This window comes from Neomonachus schauinslandi, chromosome 14 (genome assembly GCF_002201575.2).
Source record: "Neomonachus schauinslandi chromosome 14, ASM220157v2, whole genome shotgun sequence".
Classification (NCBI taxonomy): Eukaryota; Metazoa; Chordata; class Mammalia; order Carnivora; family Phocidae; genus Neomonachus; species Neomonachus schauinslandi.
The window spans coordinates 58,538,492-58,561,423 of NC_058416.1; the positions used below are offsets into that span (position 1 = coordinate 58,538,492).

The 22,932-nt window shown below is 48.4% G+C and overlaps 1 protein-coding gene across 4 annotated transcripts in view; it reads left to right on the plus strand.

Moving 5' to 3' along the window:
- Window positions 1-22,932, plus strand: part of MTCL1 (microtubule crosslinking factor 1) — a 130,522-nt gene that overhangs the window by 72,154 nt on the left and 35,436 nt on the right. For 2 of the 4 annotated variants that reach the window (XM_044920948.1, XM_044920950.1), the window contains exons 5-10: window positions 3,449-4,795; window positions 5,905-6,036; window positions 7,190-7,191; window positions 13,693-13,813; window positions 16,223-16,453; window positions 17,651-17,848. In XM_044920948.1, the coding sequence (XP_044776883.1) occupies window positions 3,449-4,795; window positions 5,905-6,036; window positions 7,190-7,191; window positions 13,693-13,813; window positions 16,223-16,453; window positions 17,651-17,848 (2,031 nt within the window). The remainder of the gene's footprint in view (window positions 1-3,448; window positions 4,796-5,904; window positions 6,037-7,189; window positions 7,192-13,692; window positions 13,814-16,222; window positions 16,454-17,650; window positions 17,849-22,932) is intronic. The other 2 variants (XM_044920949.1, XM_044920951.1) reach the window with 1 other exon arrangement.

The following is a 22,932-nucleotide window of genomic DNA, read 5'->3' on the forward strand; positions in this document are numbered from 1 at the left end:
CTCTGCCTGTGACAGGACCCGTGTGGTGTGGAAAGTTGGGACCGTCTGCTTTCATACTGCATTCCCGGAGCTATCTGATGATCTCTTGAAACCAGAGCTTGATATCCTTCAACTTAGGATTCAGCCTAGACCCCTCCTCTGGAATTTTGGCAGGGTTTTAGAAAGTGTGTGGTTACAAGATCAGATGGGGACCCAGCCTCCTGCTGCTCCAGCTGAGGCTGTGATTCCCCATTTTATGAGAAGGAGTGGCCCCCTGCCCCCAGAACAGGCTGAGCCTGGTTCCCTGGGCCTCCTCTCTCCCGCCCCGCCCCTCCCCCACCGGGCCCTGGCAGGCGCAGCGCCCAGCTCCCAGCTCCAACCGCCTGGACCAGCGTGAGCAAGTCTGACCCTTTAGCTAAATGCACACACTCTCTTGGCTTAAAAGATTGTCTTTGGAAAACTGCTTTAACATTGGTGGCAGGTCTGGTGTCGTTCATGGGTGTTGAGTAAAAACGATAGCATGCTTGAATTGCGTCAGAATTCCTGGTGTATGTGTAGTTTCTGTTTTTAAGGAACAAGAAGACTTTTTGGATACTTTATCAGTCCTCAGGTAATCTATGAATCAGACCCTCCTTAGGGTGTGTTGTAGAATCTTCTTTAACGGACTGGGGTCTAGCTAGGTTCAGGAAGAAGGAAGAGAACAGTTCTGGTTTTAGTCAGACTTGGGAGTGGTGGATGGGGGAGGGGGGTTGGAGGTTTAAAGTTTCTAGAAATCAAGGTGATATGAGGGCTCTTTGGGATTGTCTTCCCTGAGCACTTACAGCTGAGCGTTTCAGAACCATTGGGTAAGGCCGGCGTTCTGCAGGCCACTCAGAGATCCTACCCCTTTTCTCAGTTTCTCAGTTCAACTTTTGTGGGGAGGACCCTCAGGGAAGATCACCTGAGACTCCCAGATCTTGGTCTGAGACCAAAACCTCCTGAGCTATGCAGGTAACGCTGCCCCTTGTCTGCGCATTTCCAGCCTATTCTCCCACTGACCAGGGCCTTAGGAGCTGCAGGTTTCTATGGAAGTGCGTGGGGTGGGGCATTGATCACAGCAGGTGGTCCTGCCCATTCCTGGGTCTGCCCAGGCTCCAGGTGGGCAGATGGGGGCGTTCCCTTTGGGCTGGCGACATTCTCTTCCACAAAATCAGCTGCTGTCCTCAGGCACAAAGGCAGATTCTGTGCTTCAGGGTGGAGACAGGATCATTTAGGTGATTTTGGACAAAGGACACACCGCTGGCTATGAAGTGGAATGTTGGGGCTGAGGGAATGGGCTGTCTCCCATCCTAGGCTTTTCACTCCCAAATTAATCCATTTACAAAGTGTTGACAGTCTGTCTCCATTGGTATTTATGTTTGCTTATTTAAACTCCGTTCCTTCATGTGAACTGCAGAGCCCTCTCTGTATATTTGGATGTGTAGACTTCTTGCAGATCTATGTTTATCAAATAATTGAAAGGGTGCTTTTGATCTGTTCTTGAAAGTTTTAAGGAACTGGGGTCATTTATTTTTTTTTTTTTAAGAGTTTTATTTATTTATTTGACAGAGAGAGACACAGCGAGAGAGGGAACACAAGCAGGGGGAGTGGGAGAGGGAGAAGCAGGCCTCCCACGGAGCAGGGAGCCCGATGTGGGGCTCGATCCCAGGACCCTGGGATCATGACCAGAGCCGAAGGCAGACGCTTAACGACTGAGCCACCCAGGCGCCCCGGAACTGGGGTCATTTAAAAGTAACGTGCCAGTTTCTGATACATAGTGGATTCTCAGTATTCACTGAAAGAGTGAACGAATCAACAAACAAGTATGCTTTACCCTTAGTCTTAGGATTATATACATCTTTTATAGCCCCGTGGCACTGGCTCACAGTTGGCCTTAGATTTTTCCTTGAGTCTTCCCTGTCACATCATTTTTTTTTTTATATGGGTTTGGGGTGCAGGAGGAGAGATCGAGGCAGGGTAGAAGGAAGACAGTTGGGAGGCACCAAGGTGGGTATTTCTGTATCTTGCGACCCAATGGTGAGTGTGCAGCAAGACCATGGCAGAGAATGAGCCCTGTTCTCTGAGTGTGAAAGCTGCCTCTAACTCCCCTAGACCATTTGAACACAAACAATGACCTGAAAGTTCATTCTCCCCCAGTGGGCTGACTTGTTCGGAGACTGGTTTGATGCCTCTCCCTCCCTGGGGGCTGATGGAGTATGGCTACCATGGACTATGTTGTTGAGTCTCTCTGGGAGATGGGGAACCCTTTGCCAAAGTCTTTGTCCCCACAACAGCCTTTTGAAACTTGTGATAGCCAATCAGAGAGGAATGATTCATGAAATCGGTCATTTTTCCCATTCACCGAATGGGACTAGTGAAACATTTGGGCAGGCCCACATCAGAGTTCATATAGTTCCCAGGCATTGAGATCTACCCTGGGAAGGCCCAGTCAGCTTTCCAAACGGTTCATAGCATGCCTCCAGGACCTCAGCCAAGCGGTGTGGCCTTTTAGTAGCAGGGAGTCTGCTTTGGTGACTCTCCAGAGTCCTCTAGTGATTCCAGTGAGAACCTTTTCTCTGGTTCTGAAACCCCTAACTCTGGCCTTGGGTTTCTGAGTTTCATTTCCTGCTGTGTTACAGCAAGTAAGGGGGTGGAACAGAAGCAAAGACTCTGACGTTGCCCTTGCCTGGTGAAAGGTTGCGAGTAACCTGGGTGTTAGGTCTGCGGTAACAGTTCATCTTAACCGCAAGAGCGTGGTACTTACTCTACACCACAGCTTCCAAAGCCCCCTCCTGCCTGTTATCCCATGTCCTTGTCCTTGTGTCATCCTTGTGATATGTTGGGGGTGGGGAGACCAGAGGAGGAGTAGAGGTGATTGTCACGTCTCAGTGTCTCAGCAGATCAGTACAATGATCAGGGCCTCCCCATCCTGGCTTACCTGTGGGCTGCCGGCCACTTTAGGTGAGGGAGGTCCACAGTGGAGGAAGTGAGTGGCAGCAGGTAGAAGTAGCTACTGACGCCTGTCAGCTGTACCAGGCTTAGTGAGGGGTTCTGGCATCTCTCACTGGTACTGGTGATGAGTCGGATTGGACCCACAAAGTAAGGAGGGACCGCCGCGTTGCTAACAGGCACTGGGTCTCATTTCATTCTGCGTCCTCTGCACTCATCGTCTGTACCATGGATTCCATGTGCATGTTTTTCCCAAACGAATTGTTTGGTTTCTTTGGTTTCTGTGACAAAGCCACAGACCGTAGGCCTTTGCAGTGTCTGCCCCATGAAGGCCTGGGCTCATGTCGGCATTGTCTTGGCTGCTTTGACCTGGAACTCGACACACTGTTGTAAAGATCATGGTTTGTGTGTGTGTGTGTGAGTGTGTGTGTTGGGGGTGAGGTGCTAGGGAAATCACCACAAACACGAACATGTGGTATTTTTAAGTGTTCTCTCTTGGCAGGATGACAGTGCTGATTTGAAGTGCCAGCTTCAGTTTGCCAAAGAGGAAGGCTCCCTGATGCGTAAGAAGATGGCCAAGCTGGGGAGGGAGAAGGACGAGCTGGAACAGGAGCTCCAGAAGTACAAGGCCCTGTATGGAGACGTGGACAGCCCTCTCCCCACGGGGGAAGCGGGTGGGCCGCCCAGCACCAGGGAGGCCGAGCTGAAGCTGCGGCTGAAGTTGGTGGAGGAAGAGGCCAACATCTTGGGCCGGAAGATCGTAGAGCTGGAGGTGGAGAACCGAGGCCTCAAAGCGGAGATGGAGGACCTGCGGGTCCAGTATGAGCGAGAGGGTACAGGCCGGGACCACATGGCAAGCATTCCTACCTCACCCTTCGGCGACTCCCTGGAGTCCTCGACGGAGCTCCGCCGGCACCTGCAGTTCGTGGAGGAGGAAGCGGAGCTGCTCCGGAGGTCCATATCCGAGATCGAAGACCACAACCGGCAGCTGACACATGAGCTGAGCAAGTTCAAGTTTGAGCCCCGGCCGGAGCCAGGGTGGCTGGCGGAGGGCATGGGCAAGGGCGCAGCGAGTGGGGCCCCTCTGCAGGAGGAGCTCAAGTCGGCGCGGCTGCAGATCAACGAGCTGAGTGGGAAGGTGCTGAAGCTGCAGTATGAGAACCGGGTGCTGCTGTCCAACGTGCAGCGCTATGACCTGGCTGCCCACCTGGGCCTGCGCGCCCCGAGCCCCCGGGACAGCGACGCGGACAGCGACCAGGGCAAGAAGGAGAGCGACGGGGAGGAAGGCCGCCAGCCCCAGCCCAAGCGGGAGGGCCCTATTGGCGGCGAGAGCGACTCAGAGGAGATGTTCGAGAAGACGTCGGGCTTTGACAGTGGAAAGCCGTCAGAGGCAAGTGAGCCATGTCCGGCCGAGCTCCTGCGGGTCAGGGAGGACACTGAGTGCTTGGCAAGCATAAAGCACGAGGCCGAGCGGCTTGACCGGACCATGGAGCGCCTCATCACGGACACCGCCGGCTTCGGCGACAACGTGGGGCTACGAGGCAGTGGTGAGGCCTCACTGGGGCCTGACGTCCAGGGGGCAGGGGAGACGGGGGAGACGGGCGAGACAGGCAAGAAGGAGCCCCCGCTGCTGGGGACCATCAACTCGAGGATGAAGGTTTTTAGGAAGGAGCTGCAGGCCTTCCTGGAGCAGGTGAACAGGCTCGGGGACGGCCTGAGGGAGCGCCTGGAAGACCTCTCCCCCTTGCCCCACCTCACAGAGTCTTCCAGCTTTCTCTCCACTGTGACCTCCGTGTCCCGGGACTCCCCCGTCGGGACCCTGGGGAAGGAGCTGGTCCCGGACCTGCAGGTAAGGGGGCTCCTGGCTCTGCCTCCCTGCTCCGTTTTGCTCTTCCTCCTTCTTGCTGGCATTGCTGCACTTGAACTCATCCTGCTCACGGCTGCTTGGTTATGATTTCAAACCTGCATTGTACTAAAGCCTCAAGTGTCAACCAAATCCTTTCTATTGGTTGGGTTTCTGGTTTTTTTTTTTTTTTTTTTTTTTAGTTTTCTTTTATTTCCTTGTTTTCTTTTTCCTCTTTTTTTTTTTAACTGCGCCGCTGCTCTTGGCTTAGAGGCCCTCCCTCATGACACAAGGCTCACCCCAATGGCAGCAATAGGGATCGACGCAATCCATCCTTTTTCCTTTTTCCTTTTTTTTTGGTGTCTCAAATGACCAGCTATCTCGATGAAGAAGCAGAGGAGTTTAAAACAAAGTACAAACTCATTTCACAGTCAGGACACTTAGCAGACTGGCTCAGGAGCATGTGCATCCCTACCTGGGTTGATGGCCAGAGAGATGCAGTGCAGGTCCGAAAGGCCCTAGGCAGCCAGGCCCACCCGCTCCCACTGGAAGATGAGCCAGAGTGGGGAGAGGAGCCGGCCCGGGAGAAGGATGGCGCTGATGGAGAAAGTAGCTTCCCTCCCCAAGCCGAGGGTGAGGGCGGAGTGGAGTGGCCCTCCAAGGACTGCTTTCCTATGCATCGCCCTTGGGTGCATGACCCAGCTGCCGCCTGGATTATGGCTTTTGCTGCTCGACCACAAGCGAGGAAGGAGGAGCCTTGTTTCCGTATCCTTCATGGGTAGTGTGCTTGCGGTTGAGTCTTTGATTCACGCATCCCCATTGCATGCGCCCCATAACCAGTGTTCTGCCTTCTTCCCCACTCTGTTTCTCTTGTTTGCTTTTCAGATCTTTCAGCCATTGTTTTGCTCATCCTCATTTTGGTTCTGTTCTCGTCCCTCTCGTATGGCACTGTGTCTGTTCATGCTTTTCCTCGTCCGGTGGTGGTTTCCATCGTCTACCTTACATATTTTTGTTTTCTTCAGCACCTCCCCTCCCTGCCCCACCCCTCTTCTCCTTTGTTGTTTATTTAAAATTAAAAACAAAACAAATCCAAATCCCTCCCATGCACCTAACAGTCCAAACTGAGAGGTCAGCCGGAGTGGCAGCCGGGGCAGGAGCGCGGGGATGAGCCGGAGCCGCTGCACCGCCGAGCCGACGGGGACGCTGGGAGCTGCCGGCTGGGAGGCCAGAGCTGCTTCAGTCTAGAGGTCAGCGACCACCTGGCCCCACCGGCCAGCAACCCCTGCCCTCCCAACCCTCCTTTGGCTGTGTGGCTGGCTGTGTGGTGTTTCCTACCTGGGTCCAGGGCCCTTAAGGGACATGGTGGGCGGGTATGGAACCAGGCGGGACTCCCCCGGAATCAGAGTCCATTGCATGCGACTGGAATGGGAGGGTCCGCACAGGGTGAACACGGGCAACCGCCAGCTTCCCTTGTCAGACAAGCATCATCCTGCCTGTGGACGCCTGGAAACACAGCAAGGCATAGGGGACTGATTCGTGAGTGTTACGTAGCTTTCTGTCAAACAGGAAAGAAAACAGGCATGAAAACCAAGCACTGTCTTTGCTGGGCTGGAAGAAACTGTCCTTCCCTGTGTCTCATGTGGCCTGTCCTGTAGTTTCCAGTGACAGGGCTCCAGCCAGTGGGCAGAATCAGGGCGTGGACTCCCAACCTGGGGGCTCGGCTGCAGCATTCTCTGTTGCCATAGCAACCTCTTGTCAACAAAGCTCCCAGCCCCCATAAAGGCTACCAGAGGGACGCCATCATATGAAACAGTTGTCAGCAGTCCTGTCGGTGAAAGCTCTTCCTGGCAAGTAATTCTACCCACGACAGAGACAGGTGTCACCAAGGAATGAATCCCTGGCTCTGATACTGCTGGTCAAGGCGGGTTATTGCAGGAGTAGGGCACCATGAAAAATTATTTTTTTTAAAGATTTTATTTACTCATTTGAGACACAGAGATAGAGAGCGAGCGAGCATGAGCAGGGAGAGAGGCAGAGGGAGAGGGAGAAGCAGACTCCTCACTGAACAGGGAGCCCGATGTGGGGCTCGATCCCAGGACCCGGAGATCATGACCTGAGCCGAAGGTAGACGCTTAACCGACTGAGCCACCCGGGCGCCCCACACCATGAAAATTCTTAATTCATCAGTCCCAGTAGGGGTGTTACTGCTCAGCTTCAAGGGATCCTGGTGGCTCCCAGACAGCAGGGGTGACAAAGACAAGGGACTCACTCCTGTAAGCACACTGAGCTCACTCAGCAAAAAAGTCAGGCATTTGACTAGGAAATGATGCTCACAGAGGCACTTGGGGTAGAGCCGCGCCTGCGCCTTTCCACTCAGCTTGTGGCTAGTGCCTTGATGAGCTGTGGGTCCCACGGTCCCAGGTGGGCACACGGGACTGCTGGCTCACCCAGACCCAAGGTCCCGGATCTCTAGTCTGGGCTCTTCCCTTGTCCTGTAGGAGAGTACATCACATCTCTACCCTCATTGATTTGGGCACACAGTGACATGAAAACTGCCCTTGAAAAGCTTACATAAAAACAAGTGTGGGTTTAGGGATTGATGTGTCTTATATCTCTATGAAACTTCTACAGGAAGCCCCTGCAATCAGCCTGTGCTCCACACATGGGCTTCATCTGAGAATGCTGGTTGCTTTGGCAGTAGCAAACTCACAATTATGTACATTTCAAAACAATTGAATGATTCATCTCCAGGATGACACCCTCAGGAAGACAAAATTCCTAGTCTTCAGTGAACACTGCACCACTAGCTCTTTCTAGCAGGGACGCCATGCTGTGCTAGAATCCACTCTGGCAGGGGCATCCGGGCCCCAGCTCTGTCCATGACCAGCTCTGTTTCTCAAGCAAGTCTCAGCCTCTGTTTTTGCATCTGTGAAATGGGAAGAAAAATACTGTCCTACCTGCCTCGTGTGATTATATGTGGATGATTCTCAGAGCTGAGGAGCTATTGGCTGAGAAAGCGCCATGAACAGTGCTTAATGCTGTGTGAACGTAAAGTCTGACTGATAATAAAGAGGGAAGGGTGTCCTGCCATTGAAGACTGCCAAGTGGGAAGGGCTGTCACAGCTCCCCTAGTTGTGGGCCCAATTTCCTCTGCCCACTGTAGCCCTTTCTCATTTTTCCCTGGCTGTTTCCTGATCTACACAAGCACAGCTCTTGCTGAACATGGCAGCCCCGTTCTCTGGGAGAGCAGTTTGAGGCTAACTCCCGTTTCCTTCCCATATGTTCATCACTCAGGGCATGTCACACATCACCTTGTTTAGCTAAATGCTGATAAGATGTTGTTTAACACTGGGGCGTTGATAAGTTTCCCCGTTGCCTGACATACATGCGCATGGCCTCTCATAGCTTCAGAAACCAGCAACTTTGGAGAGAGAAACCTAGTTCGTTGACTCAAACCGAGTGTTGTGGGAATATAAACCTCCACAAGAGGTAGATTAGCAGAGCTAGCTGGTGCCACGTGGCGACTTGGGATCACTGCACAATACAGCTCAGAAGGGAATGTCAGATCTTCAGGTGAATTCCTCCATTCTGTGAATGAGAAAATGGAGGTCTGAGAGTGAGGCGGCTTGCCAGTAAGCCCCTGGGGGTTTGGTGGGTGAGCTGGGTCTAGAATGGTCTCCCCAGGCCTGCTTCAGCCATCTCCCCACCCTGCCGTGAGGAGCACTGCTCGGAAGAGTGCCGTTCACTCGAGGTCACTCAGGTGACTGACTGCACACCAGCTCTCTTGCCATGCTCTGTTGCTTCCCTTAAACATCTGTTCAGTTTCCTTTAATTTTACAAAGTGAGAAAGTTAAAAAGCTCATGGTGAAAGGCAAGTCCCAGACAACATCATCTCCTAGAAGGGGGAATAGTATTCACTGGGACTGAAACATCCTTTGTTCTGACTTCTTTATCCACTATGGCATTTCACACAGAAGACTCAATTATGTATGCAAACATGTTGTATTTTTAAATACTTTTTAAAAGACAAAATGTATTCTAGGACCACTTAGATAGCTCTGTAGTTTTTCTTTTTATGAGAGGAGCCCAACATAGATCCGTTGCAGAGTCGGGGTCTTAGAGGAGCTGCTGGGTCCCTGGGGTGGATGTCCCCTGCTGAGTTTGGTCTTCCAGTATTACACTGGGTTAAAGAATTGGACAATGGACAATGCTAGAGGCAGAACTCTTAAAGGCGTTTTAGTGAAAACATCCCCAGATCCATTGCCCACAACTTTCCAATGAGGCTATCATGGAAACGGTACACAGAGAGGAGCTCCCATCAGTGAGCAGGGCAGCCTGACCCAGAAGCTTCTCTCAGTGGAGCCTCATGCACACAGCCTGACACCACAGAGCACCACCGTAACTGCAGAAAAGGTGAGCTCAGACACTTTCATCTAGAATGAGTCCAAGACTGAAGCCGGTGTACCTCGAGCAGTGTTCTTCCTTCCTCTTACATTGCCCTTGAAATTACTAATTAACTGTGCAAGCCGATTACTACTGTACATATGTGAATTTCCTTTAGCTCTGCCCTTAGTTCCTTGGGATGGGGAGCTGATAGGACACCTAGTACCAACAGCTTAAAAGAGGAAAAAAACTTTCTGTATTTAAGCTGAAGTTTTAACAAAGGATCAATTTCTCAAGTTCCATTTGTGAAATGCCTTCTCTGAAACCTATGTAGATTATCATATTTGGGGTAAGAGGAGAGAAAGTGTATTCCTATTTTGGAAGATTTGGGTATTTGGGCCAGATTAAACCACTACTCCTAGTACTAGCACCAGTAGCAGCAAGAACACCAAGAAGGAGAAAAGGAAAAGCCACCTTCGAACAATTGTAACATTTCAGGAGATGACAGATCTGTGCAGCAGAAGGCCTGCTGCTTAGTATACACACTAATCTTAGGGAGGGAAGGGAATATCCACACAGCACTCTTAAAACAGTTATAGGCAGAACAAGCTGAAGTCAGAACGCACTAATACCCACTAACCCATTAATGCAAGCACACCAAGAAAAAAAATTTTTTTTTTCAGAAGGACAGGTATTTCTGGTGCCTATTCATCTCAGTAGATGTTAGCTAGATTCTCCTATCATGCACCAGATTTCTTCCCTGACTTTCCTCCCTGTGGCTCCTGACAAATCTGCTGAGAGATTCCGACTTGTTAAGAGAGAGCAATGTATAGGATATGCAGCTGGGAATGTGCAGGGTGCCTTAAAAATAGTTCTGAACGAGAAGTGACCAAGCTTGGGCCCTGGTCACATTTCAGATATAAATGAAACCAAGCCCATGCCCAGAGGGATTGAGTTTCTAGATCAGAAATCTCAAAGAGCTCTCTTCCCTAGCTCCTCCTTTGATCCCTTAATCAACAACACACATGAAGCATTTGGGACCCCTCATGCCCCAGCTGTGAAATACCAGCCATGATAAAATGATGTAGGGTTTTATGCCAAGTATGTGTACACATGTGTTGACCTTCTCTACGGCTTTGGATGAAGCAGTAACAAAACTGGCCAGAACAAAATGGAACTTGCCAGAAAATGAAGTCCTGGGGATAGAGGTAGAAGAGAGTCCTAATATTTAAGGAGCATTGCTAATAGTGAGTATAACGAGATACCTCGAGATTGCTTCGAGATAATGCAGGTAACTTCTTAAGTGTGGAGAGTGATCTATAAGCCACTTTCTGTGAAGAGGTCCAGGAAATTCGCATTGTAAATTGGTGTAGGACTCAGCCACACGGGGAAAGCATGGGCGGTGGCGTTCAGAACACTGCCAGGGAAGGTGGTTGTGACGTCGAGCTTGATATGTCTCCTTGGCCTTGGGATCAAGTAAGGATGGTATTTGTTTCAATAGACTGCCTTACGTAGAGAGGTCAAGATGAATTTGTTTGATGTGCAATCAGAATCTTAGGTAAGTGGGCAAAGGATGGCTTTTAGAATCAACCCTTTGGGAATATGGTGATGAAGGGAAGTATCTATTTTCTAGAGGAGGTCTATGTGTCATGTGAACACTTGGCTCCAAATGTGTGTGGTTGGATGCAGTTGTGTGGCCGTGGAATAATTCTGGACTGAAACTTTGACTGTAGCATGTTTGTATTTTGTTTTTTGTGACACTGGAGTGACGGCATCCCAGCTAGGAACACTTACTTGTCTGAGGGGTTTTAAGACTCCATTAGCAAAAATGGACAGTAAAGTAAAATGTGTAGCAGATGAAGAGGATCGCACAGTTTCTGTTGTTGACCCATCTCCACGGATGACAGGGAGCCACTGGAGGTAAATCAGATGCCCCAGATGAACAACTTCATAGGACTTCAAGGGTCCTTTTCTGTGACCCTTCAAAGACGTGGTTCCAACAGAGGGACACATTTTTTAATCAAACAGTGCTGTGGTATGAGGCTCGTATATTTGTTTAAAATAAATCAGCTTATGTACATTATTTATTAAGATTAAAACCAAACTAACTCCTTCGGTTTCATATATAGAAACTAAATTAATAGATCTTGGGTTTTCTTGAAAGATAGGCTTGATTAGGATGCCTTTTTCAGCATCTCTGCATAGGGAGCCTCGGGCTAGTATCACATGTATCCAAATATGGGGGATTTTTATATCTTAAATGTATAGACTAATGAGTAACTGAAAAAAGTAAAGCTGGGAAGAGAGTAGCCTGGGTCACCTAAAAACACTCCTGTGCAAAATACCTAAGCTGCCAGAAGGGACACCCCAGGAGGGCAGGGATTTGGGGCAGCTTTATGTACTCGTAAATCCCCAGTACAGTGCCAAGCACTATAGGTGCTCAATAAGTACTTGTTAAATAAAGTGCTGCATAAAATAGAAAATGTCTCTTAAATATGTAGCTGAATTTCCCTCAAAATTTAGGAAAATCTTCAGGGGTTGGAATTGATTTCAGAAGGGAACATCAGAATAGCAGTGTCTGTGGCTTTTAGGTAAGCAGATTAGGGGGAGAGTTGCCAGAATTGGGAACCCAGAGCCTTGGGCTTTAATAGCTGCATAGGCAGAGGACACAGAGCCTTGGGCCCAACACAGGCAGAGAGCAATGACCCAGGGCCCCCAAGGGCTGCACACTGTGTAAGCCTCAACTGGAGAGACATCTGCCTGCTGGTAGAGGGAAGCTTGTCTACCAGCATGAAGTCTCCCCCACATAACCATACTGGCAGCCAGCCTCACCAGGATCAGGCTTTGAACTGATGTCACCGGTGGCCTAGGAGTCCCCAAGGAAAGGAGAGTTGATGTTCTGTCGCTGGCTTTTGCAAACACAAACCCCATCTGTAGACACATCCTAAACCCAGGTTACATACAGGATCACAGCTAACTCCCCAGTGAAGATGAGCTCACAATGCAAAACTGCAAACATACAAGCCAAAAATACACACCTGGATCAAGAGTCAGCTGATGGCCGACGGCAGGGTTCAACTCCAAGAGAGGCCTTCAGATTCTAGAATATCAGATAGATATTCAAGATACAAAGTAGGTGTGTTCACAACTATGAAAGGCAGGCAAACAGGAGAAAAGATTAAATCATTACTGTAAAAGACCACACATACTAAAAAACAATAAAGTAGTTCTCTTAAAAATAAGAAATTAGTCATTGGCATAAATTTAATGTGGAGAGAAATGCCTCTTTTCAGAGAGAACCAGAAGCCTGGCCTAGTAGATATAAAAGTTATAGTAATCATATCTAGTAATGAGCAACTCAAAGAGGCATGAACGTCCTCAGTAGTTCTTGATTTCTTGAAAGAAGGATGAGCTTAAATCTCAAGCTTTCAAAAATGTTACCCAAAAGTTGGCGGATCCCCAGCATCTCTGATTTTCTGTCTCTATCCTTTTTCCTGTAAGCTCTCAGTCATCCCTTGTGCTAAAGGAAGAGATCTGCTTCCCCCCCCCCCCCCCCCCCCCCGTCCTGCATTTCCTGTTCTTGGAGCATGAATTTCAGTCCTGACAACCCAGGTCACATCCAGTTAGGACGAGCGAACAGTGTCCTCTGTGAGAAAGAACAGATTAGTTCATCAGAATGAACCAGTAGGATGACACCTATTTTAATTGCAGCAATCCACTCTAGTTCCCAGATTTATGAAGTCCCGTCTTCAAGTAGCATAAACAAGTGGGTAAAACGTCATGTTTCGATTTTAACGATGCCCGAGATTTTTAAATATAACCATTTCCCTTTCTTAAAAAATACACTTACAACATAATAGCCCCTACTTCTCGATCATTGCCATTTGGACATAAAAGGCACAAAAGACAGGCTTTTACCAATAGGTAGACTTTACCAGTAAAGCGCATAAAAAAGGATTCCTTTAACTATTTTTAACCTAAAATGTAATAGAGCAGATCTTTGCGCAGTTCTTAGGCAACGTATGCAATTCAAAGGATGTTTCTGGTCCCTGAAGGCACCCCACGCCGCTTATCCCGAGTGCCCAGGGTAGGAGTGCCCAGAGGAAACAAAGGCACTCTCCATGGGGCAGGTAAATCTCCACTAAGCCTATGAGCAAATGAATGCTGCAACCTGGAATGAACTGGGGCAGTGAATCTCAGAGACCGACTCGTGTGAGCTGGCCATGCCACCTCTGGCTCCCTGCTCTCAGCCTGGGTGGTGGGGGCCGTGGTGTGGTGGTCCAAGTTCGGGTGACAGGCACCACTACGCACCTGTCTCCCAGGTGGTTGATGAGGGTGGCCGGGGTTGCCTAGCACAGACCACCCTGGAGCCCCGGGCAGGACCTCAGGGGAATTGCCACAGGACTCACTCCACTGCTGCAGCGCCGGTCCGTGCTGTGTCGCTCCATGTGTGTCCCTGGCTTGTGCAGATGTCTGTCCTGCGTCTTCCACTAAACCCCTTCCTTTATCCCACCGATCAGCTCAGGGCCCCCTGTTTTACCTGAACAGAGTGTACCGCTAGAGGAGCTGCAGGGTCAGCTTGCGCAGGCGACCAGACTGCATCAAGAGGAGACAGAGAAATTTACAAACACGATTCGGAAGGTAAATATGTAACCCGATTTTAGCACAACCAGGGCTCTGACCGCGAAGCCCCCTGGAGACAGATGACAGGATGTATTTGAAAGAGAGCTGTCTGTCCCACTCAGGCTCCTGGACTCCTAGGGAATCATCTAGTTGAGCTGCCCCTCGGACATGTCATAAAGAGAGCTGTCCATCTTTCTCCTCTAAAGCATGCTTTTCACTATTTACATTGTGGTCTCGGGAAGTTCTTCCTAACGTCTAACCTACATTTTCCTGCAGCCGTAGCCAGCAAAGGAAAATCAAAGAGGGGCCTTCACGCACCTGGACAGGAAAGTGTGTCCATAACTTTTGTTGTCCCACGGATTTGTAAGCTTTCTCAATGTTAGGTAAATTATTTGATAGGAAATATCAACAACTCACCCTAAACGGTTGTCTTCAGAAAACTGCCGCTAATTGAGCTGCGGCCTTATTAACTCTTCCAGCTTATCTTAGAATAACCTGTTACTGGCTAATTACCCATTATCTGTTAAATCCTTTCCCAGAGTTGCTAGGAGAAGGGATTCACAGACACAGGCACTCATTTCCTAAATAATTTAACCTTTTTTTTTCCTTCACCAAAAATCATGTTTGAGAAAGGAGTTTATCCCTGGAGATGCTAATAGCAAAATAGCAGGGTCCCAGTTGTGTCTAGTACTTGGATTCAGGATAAAGGAGTATGTTGAAGACAAGGCTTTAGACCTTGTTTGGAGGGGGTGAGAGGTCATCCAGGCTTGTTTAGAGGGAACAAGGGTCGGTGTTCCCTAACGTATCCCTAACATTCCCTAACGTATCAGAGGGAAGAGGACCAACTCTGGGCCTTGGGTTGTGCTTGGAGACATGGAACAGAAAAAAGGTGGCAACCAGGGCAGTGGGGAGGTCAGAGCCAGTCAGAAAGGAACATTTCCAGGAGGCTTCAGATGAGAGGACAAGAGAACATCCCCTCCCAGCGCGGCGCCTCCACCAACTAAGACTAGCATCTCTGGCATACCTGCCATGAGCTAGGCGCTCTGCACATCTTGAGTTAGCCGCCGAGGAAGCTGAAGCCTTCCCAGTCAGTCGATGGCTGACATAATACTGCAAGTAAATTGCAAACGCTGGATTTCCAGTATGGTAGGCTTCCCCCCTCCTTGCTCGTCCTGCTTTTGTGCCCACAGGGAAGAGAATCTGCGGGACTCCGAGGACTGCCAACAAAGTGAATTAAATCACCACTATTTTGTGTTCTCTCAGCTTGAAGTGCAAAAAAGATCTGGTATTATTATGACGGTGGCTGCACAAGTCTCTGTGCAGACCCGGGATCTTCCCAGAGCTGCCTCTCACTCTTCACTGGCGCTAGCACAGCACATGTTGGTGTCGACCGCGGGCAGCCATAGTCCCATCCCCATGGTTTCTGAGCACCGATCGAGTACTTTAGGAAAATAAGACAAAACAAAACTCAGTGCCTTGGTGTTTGGCCAAGAGGGAGTGTTAAATCGGAAGAGGACAGCTGATAACTACAAGGCTGGCATTCGAACCCTTTTTTTCTTTTTCAGTCTTTGGAACAGAAAGCTTTCATTTAGCTTCTATTGATATTATTCTTGTGCCCTTATCTGTGCAATAAGATTTTATTCACACCACTTGGCTTAATCATTATCGACATAATCACTGTTTATTGCTTGGAAGAGTGCCTGTACCCATGTTGAAAGCAGGAACTTAGCATAGAAATGGAAAACACTTCTTTTTCAGCAATGCTTTATTTCCCTAAGAGTTACTTGTGGCCAATAGGAATGGGGAGTCCTAAGTGTGGAAGTAGGTTTTCAGCTTGCTTTCCTGTTTGCTCCCCACCATATGCGGCAGAGGACCTTGTGTCAGGGAGAATCCCTGCTCCCCCACCCCCACCCACCCAGCCACCTCGCTCTCCCACTTTCTGTGGGCCTCTCCATCAGCTTGCTGTCTCTTCTTTCTTCTGAGGGTTGTGCACACCAGAAGGCTCAGGAAGCCCAGGGGAAGGGTTACCACTTAACGCCCCCCCCCCTTACAATTGCAGTGTGCCTTTTGCAAGCCCACAAACAGAGGGCAAAGGGAATCTGCACGGGAGCCAGCTGCAAGCCATCCATCTGAGAAACAATTTTCCTGAAGAAGTTTAGAGACCTCCAAAAACACCACGAGAGACTTGACAATGAGAATTGACGATAACATCTTGGTTTGAAATAGTGTTTACTTCAGAGTAAGAAAACCCTTGAGGTTTTCTAAATAGTACGCATCTCAAGGAGTTTCCTGAACTTTGGGGGCTTCTGTGTTTTCCGTGCCAGGTGCAACATGATCAAGATTGAATGACATTTTGCCAAGACTTGGTTTGGTTTGGGTGGCAAATTGGAATAGCTGCTGTCACACTCTTGTCTCTCTCCATTCAAGATGGAGGAGGAGCACCTCTATGCCTTGAGATGGAAAGAACTAGAAATGCACAGCCTGGCTTTGCAGAACACCCTCCATGAGCGAACCTGGAGCGACGAGAGGAATCTGATGCAGCAGGAGCTCCGGTCCTTGAAGCAGAACATTTTCCTTTTCTACGTCAAACTCAGGTGGCTGCTAAAGCACTGGCGGCAGGGGAAGCAGATGGAGGAGGAAGGCGAGGATTTCACTGAGGTACCTCCCCCACCCCACCCTCCACAGAGAGTTCATTTTCTTTGTGTCTGTTTTGTTCTTGACCCCCAGGCACTGCTGTCCCTCTATGCCCTACACACAAAGTCACATTCTGTTATTTCAGATGGTTTTTATCAAGCCCAATCCAGGCACGGGAAATGCAACAGGTTGTCCAGTTATATTAGACCAAGAATTCTGTGCTGTCCCGTGGCCTCGTTTTCAGAGTCCTTGTCTCTAACTCCACTCTGCGGCAAAGTCGTGTGGCCATTTCTTCCCCTCCTGACCTCTGAATTCATGCACGTTGTCACCCTGAGGTCCTGTGCATCTCTCGTCCCGCCTTGCTGGTTTGTCAGACCTAGCTCTGAAACTTTCTCTCTCCTTTCCATTTCAGTTTTTATTCCTAGATGCTAGAGCCCATTCTGCCCCTGCAGTTTGATAAGGGTCCCTGCTAGGCTCCAGATGGGTCAGGGTTTTGCCGCTTCTGATATGTGCGTATGCTTCCCCCTTATGCCTCCATTCCCATATTCATCACAGAACCAGAGCAGAGTCATCTGCTTTCTGATTGATTCTGATTGATTCAGTCCAGCTCTGCAGGCTCCTTCAGGCCTTGCCTTCTGGCCACTGCTGCTGGGTGTGTGCTGGGCATCCACACCCCTGGCTCCTTGGTCAGCTGCTTCAAGGCATCATAAATGTTAGTTTCCTTTTAGCTCCCAAAGACTTCTCATCTGCTTTTCACTGTATGTAATTTTAAGTCATCCTCTGAAGGGGAAGATACTCTTTCTTCAGGGAGGAAAGAAAGCCTTCCAAAATTAATTCAACCTGCTTCCAAATAGCCTTGACGTAGAAAACCATCGTTAAGCAAAGCCTAGAAGTGGTTGTAAAGTTTCCTTCTCCTCTAGCTTATAAAACCATAACCATAATCAATAATAATTAATAAATCATAAAATTTTTCATTATCAAAATAACTTAAAACAGTAAAATTTCTAATCTTTTCTGACCAATTGGGTACCCACAGTGTGGTGTTTAAATGAAGAAGGTGGCCAGTGAGTGAAATGGGCTAAATGAGGATATTCGGGAAAGGGCTGAGAAGTCAAGACTTGATAAGCCATAAAGGGGAGAATTACCCTCAAACAATAAAAACCAGGCTACACAGCAAAGGATTTGGGTGGAGCTGTGATCATTGTCTCCTGCTGTTTTCAGAGGGAGCATCCAGAGACCCTCCCCAGGCTGGGTGAGCTTGGAGTTCAGGGGGACCCGAAGGAGGATGGCCCAGACCGAGATGACAATGGTCCAGGTTGTGGCTTTTCAATGGGAGAGCATTCTCCACACTCCCCTGTGCAGATTGGTGACCACGGATCAAGGCTGCAGCCTGCGCACGGGGGACAGCTCCACAAGCAGGTGGGTGCCGAGGTCCCAGCCCCTCATTCTACCCACATCTGGGAGAGGATAGTCCTAGTCTATGTCTGTGTCATCTTATTTTATATGCTGGTGTTCCAGGGAGCAGAAAACTCTGACTGCCTATGGTTGCCTGTCGCTGTGTTTGTGCTAGAAATCATATCATTAAGACTTTATTTCATTGTCAGCCCATTGGTTCATTTGGCTTCCACGTATAAATAAGGGGCATAGTAGGATCAGATCAATGGGAGGGGCCAGCAACGTACCTGAGAAGGAGGGGAGTGAAATGTAGAGTGGTGTGTGGAGGGATCTGTGGCTTTAGAAAGGTTGACCATTCTTCCACGAAAGAGACATTACCGAGTGCAGTGCCCTCCTCATGGCCAGAGAAAGAAGGGACAGGGCTTTTTTGTTGACAGCTGAATGGGCATCGGCAACATCACGAACCTGGCAACATAACGTGTAAGGAGGAAAGAAAACGTTATTTTTTTAAAATCCTAAACATGTATGAAGTGTCTTAGGTTCTTTTTGGGCCACTTGAAATAAAAATATTTGATGACACTTAAAAAATTAAAAGCATATGTAGAGATGGGATTTCAGTGTGTAATATGAAAAAATTATTAATGTTGCCAAATGCCACATTTATTAATTATTAAGCAGGCAGCCCCTGCTTAATAAACCAGAAGATACTATTGATGCCACCCAGATTTTTTGCGCTTCTCTACAGAACAGCAGCTGTGGTGGGTTTGGAGTGCTGAGAGCCTAGGAGGTACCCAGTGTTAAAGCTTTCTTGCTCCCAGACTTCCTGGTCTGAGGCTTATCCAATCCTAAGTTGCTTCTTTGAGGGTTCTGCAGGGCAGAGCCTGGGGCCCTAAGACCCTTGGCTCTGGGGTGAGGGGCAGGACCAGGGGGACCCGAAGTGCACAGTGACCCCGGGTGGAGCTGTGGCCCCCCGACCGCAGGCATTTCTGGGCACTCCCTGTGTGCTGGACTCCACAGCTGCAGTTCCTCCCTCAGCCCAGAGCCGCAGAGGGTCGAGTGGGAGAGGGCTGTCATCAGATCTTTGGCTCGGATCCAAATGAGAAAAGTCGTAATGTCTGAGCCCAGGCCTAGGGGATGTGTGTCTTTTCCCCCGTCTGCTTTCTCTTCGTAGACAAATCAGATTTTCACAACTAAAGAGCTGTTTCTCTGCATGCCCATCTGCCCTTCATTTCCCCTGAATAATATGGCTCAAGAACGATGTTATGCTTTCAAATGAATGTTTAATTACACTTCTTAGGAGGTTTGTCATTATGCCAGTGTCCCTGGGGAGATTTTAGCACATGGAATGAGTTTTCCAGCAGTTTATCTAGTTAGAAAATAAAATGCTACTTTGCAAATAATCCTCGAAAACCTACCACTTTTATTATTTTTCAGAGATGTTGTCAGTCCGTTTTATAAAGTATCTGTGATTAACTCAAATAGCATCCGCTGACTGCCACTTAGCCCTAAACCTGTTGTGTCTCAGGTCACGTGCGGTGTTTCCCACCCGTGCGTCCAGATGCTTAGCAAAAGGGAAAAAATGTAACACATCTGGTTTTCTAAACAGTTCTTATGGGAAATGTTACCCTGGGGGTGGAAAATAATATAAAGTCACTCAGCTGGAACCTCACACTCAGTGTATTTTAACATCATCTCTCTGCCTCCTCCTTCCAAAGCTGATGTTTCTGCTAGTCCCCTCGGAAGTGAAGGTGGGAGCCATGAGTTTCCACTTTGTACAGTGTGTGGTAGGGGCACCCGGGGGGCCTGCAGGACAGGGCGCCGATGGGCCGAATCCGGGCAGCCTTTCACGGCCCCGTCTGTCTGTAGGAGTTAAGTGCACAATGCCACCCATCCGAGGACAGAAGATTAATGCGATCTACTGTACGACAGCTGGTTGCCTGGGAGTGAACATTCTCAGCTACCAGATTTGCCTGCCCTCTCGTGGCGTGGGTATTAGCTAGGCAGTCTACAAGAGCAGGAACACATATCCCAGAGAGCCGCACCCTTTTCAACAACTCTGAGAATCTGCCAAGGTGATAAGCAGAATGGGCAACGTGGCCTACCTCCTGTCCCAAGGCTAAATTTGCCAGTGACACAATTTCCCAGGCCTTGGTCTCTTCACTTTGTGTCATAGTGAACATTCTCACAGTTGAACACAGTAGATGTCAAAATGTATCATTGTCCAAAGAGGTAAAAAAAAAAAATGTATGTGTATCAAGTCAACCTTGAGAATAGTTCATAAAAAGTTACCAGGTTGGAAAATGTTTGGCTGTGTGAATGGTCCCCGTTGACTGATACTTAGTTCCAGGACTAGTGATCTAGTGGCAGCGACCCGGTTGTCCTCGAGAACAGAAAGCACTTTCCATTTGCCCGGCCTTTTGGAAGAACTGGAAAATATGCAAGAGCTTATTGTATCACTCTCACTGAGCTCCAGCACGCTGGCCACGATGTTAAGCTTTTGAGACCTAAGGCTACCCCTGCATTTTATGCTTACTGGTAGTTCCCAAAATCAGGATTTTTAATGCAAGGTGACTAACAGTGCCAGCATTATGGCCCTGTGGTTCCACTAGCTAATTGTCTGTGAATTGGATTAATTTATTCGAAGAGAAGTTACTTTTTCATCCAGGGATGGGACATAATACTCTTTATTAAAGCATCTAAGTGTAAGTGTATAGAACCTAATTTGGGGCGCCTGGGTGGCTCAGTCGTTAAGTGTCTTCAGCTCGGGTCATGGTCCCGGGGTCCTGGGATCGAGCCCCGCATCGGGCTCCATGCTCAGCGGGAAGCCTGCTTCTCCCTCTCCCACTCCCCCTGCTTGTGTTCCCTCTCTCGCTGTGTCTCTCTGTCAAATAAATAAAATCTTTAAAAAAATAAAATAAATAAAATTCAGAGCAAGAGCTAATGAAACTATGTTTCATGTTAGTCTTCAACTACAGCTGGTCACTTAAGAGTCTCCCTCAGGACCCAGTTTTAGGACCGAGTAGAATCTATTCCCCTGGACCTTTGTCACTCACTAGTCCAGGACTCGTCTGGGGCTTAGGGCCTTCAGAAGCCACCCTCAGTAGAAGTCAGCCTCTCTCCTGTAGACAGAGTGCCTTTGGCTCCCTGGGCCTCCCAGACATCGACTCACATTGGTGCCCACCTTTCTGCTTTGCCCAAGATGCAGAAACTTCCAGAAAGAGCACCTCTGCCAGATAAGGCCTGTGTGTCAGAAACTGTGATCTGCTCTTCCTTTTTTTTTTTTTTAAATAAGGAAGCTCTCCTCTTGAGCCTGGATCACTTCTACCTTCTATTTTGTATGTACCGTGATTCATTTTTCAGATTCTGCAACTTTATAACCTCACCTAGGAGACATGCAACTCTCTCTAGAAGGAACCAGACCAGAGCTTATGATTATGAAACATTTTATATTGGCTGTGTGTTTCTGCTTATTCCTGGTACTGTGTAAATAGCAGGGGCACAGGAGTGAAGAGGCACAAGTACTAGAGGATACTCAAGAAAGGACTCTTTCAGCCCCTGCCCCACCTCCCAGTGTCAGCCACGGTCAGCAGTAAACCCTAAACCTCTGCTCATAAATGATTTCTTTCCATCTGGCCACTTGATTTTCATCACACCTGCCCTGGTTTCCTTGAACCCTCTGGCTGATAACCCACATTATAACTTACTAAATATATGTCCCACACTTCTTTCACAAGCCCACATTTATGCTTGGGAAGCTCTCTGAAAATTACAGTGACCTGCCCCGAGAAGCCCTCATGGCCTGGATCACCTGGCATGTTCCCAGCCAAAGGACAGATGATTTTTGTACATAAATGAATCTCTCATCTCTGTAACCCTCCACCAGGGATTCTCATGGCCAGTCTTCAGTGACTCATTCTATCTGTGGGAGGATAGTAGTTTTAGAAAAGAATCTTAAAATTAATCTGAATGGAACAATGAAAGTAAGAATGACAAATGGCTTATTTATTAAAATGTTGCTGGATGTGTAAATGTATCCTTTCAGTCTGATCTCACAGTAAAGGACTTGTCTTGGAACTCTTGCTGGTAGAGGAGTTACTTTATTGAATAGGATGTGAGGACCCCCTCTTTGTAAGTATGAAATAGGAACTCTGCCTGTGTTGGGGGTTGGGGGCAGCTACCATGGCGTTCTGGAACTCCCTGCCTATGTCTGCTAGCCTAGATGAATAGGAAGTAGAGACCATCTGGCATTCTGTGGGTCAGCCCATAGCAGCGGGTCAGCCCATAGCAGCGGGTCAGTATATCTGTCCCAACTTTAGATTAAACCCATCTCCAAAATTAATGGCTCTGAGACAAAGTGGTTGACGGTAGTTTAGCTCCTTCACAGAATTATGAAACACATTATCTTAGAAATCTTAGGCAAGAATGATTTTATCAAATAGCTGGCATTGCATCACAAATATCTTGGTGTGTTCTCTTTCCCAGAAACTTCCTTTTTTACTTTCTACTAGTAATATTTATTGTGTATTTGGGTAGCAGTCTTATTGGCTGAAGCCCAGCCTTGAACCTGTTATAAAGTTTACCACTTTATAGCACAGTCAAGCTCCTGATCCCAATTTTGGGATTATTGTAAGCCTTGCCCAAGAGAGATGAACATGGAAGGGCTGAAAAGGAAGTGGTGGGGCCATTTTATCCTGCCTCTTTGCAAGAAAACCAACCAGCTGATCTTGGAGAGGTTGAAAAAATTGGTCTTTTTAATTAAAATCGACCTATACTTAACATCTATAAACTAAAAGGTTGCATAATTGGGCCCCTGGCACAGAAGTTTCAGAAAGTTCTATATCCAAGAAGACTTTCACCCAAAGACCTCTAAATGGCCCAGAGAATCTTGATTCCATTCTTAACTTAATTAGAGTCCTCTTTTTACCCCAAACATTGCCCAGCAAGGGCCCCCACAGGGAGGAAACATAAGACAAGTAACTTTTTAGGCATTCTTTTAGGATGGCTCACTAGTAGTATTTCTGTTGATCTGGGGGATGGAATTTGTTTCCAGAGATGAGGTGGCTTCTCTTAGGCAAAATTTAAAACAAACAAACAAACCTGGGTAGAGG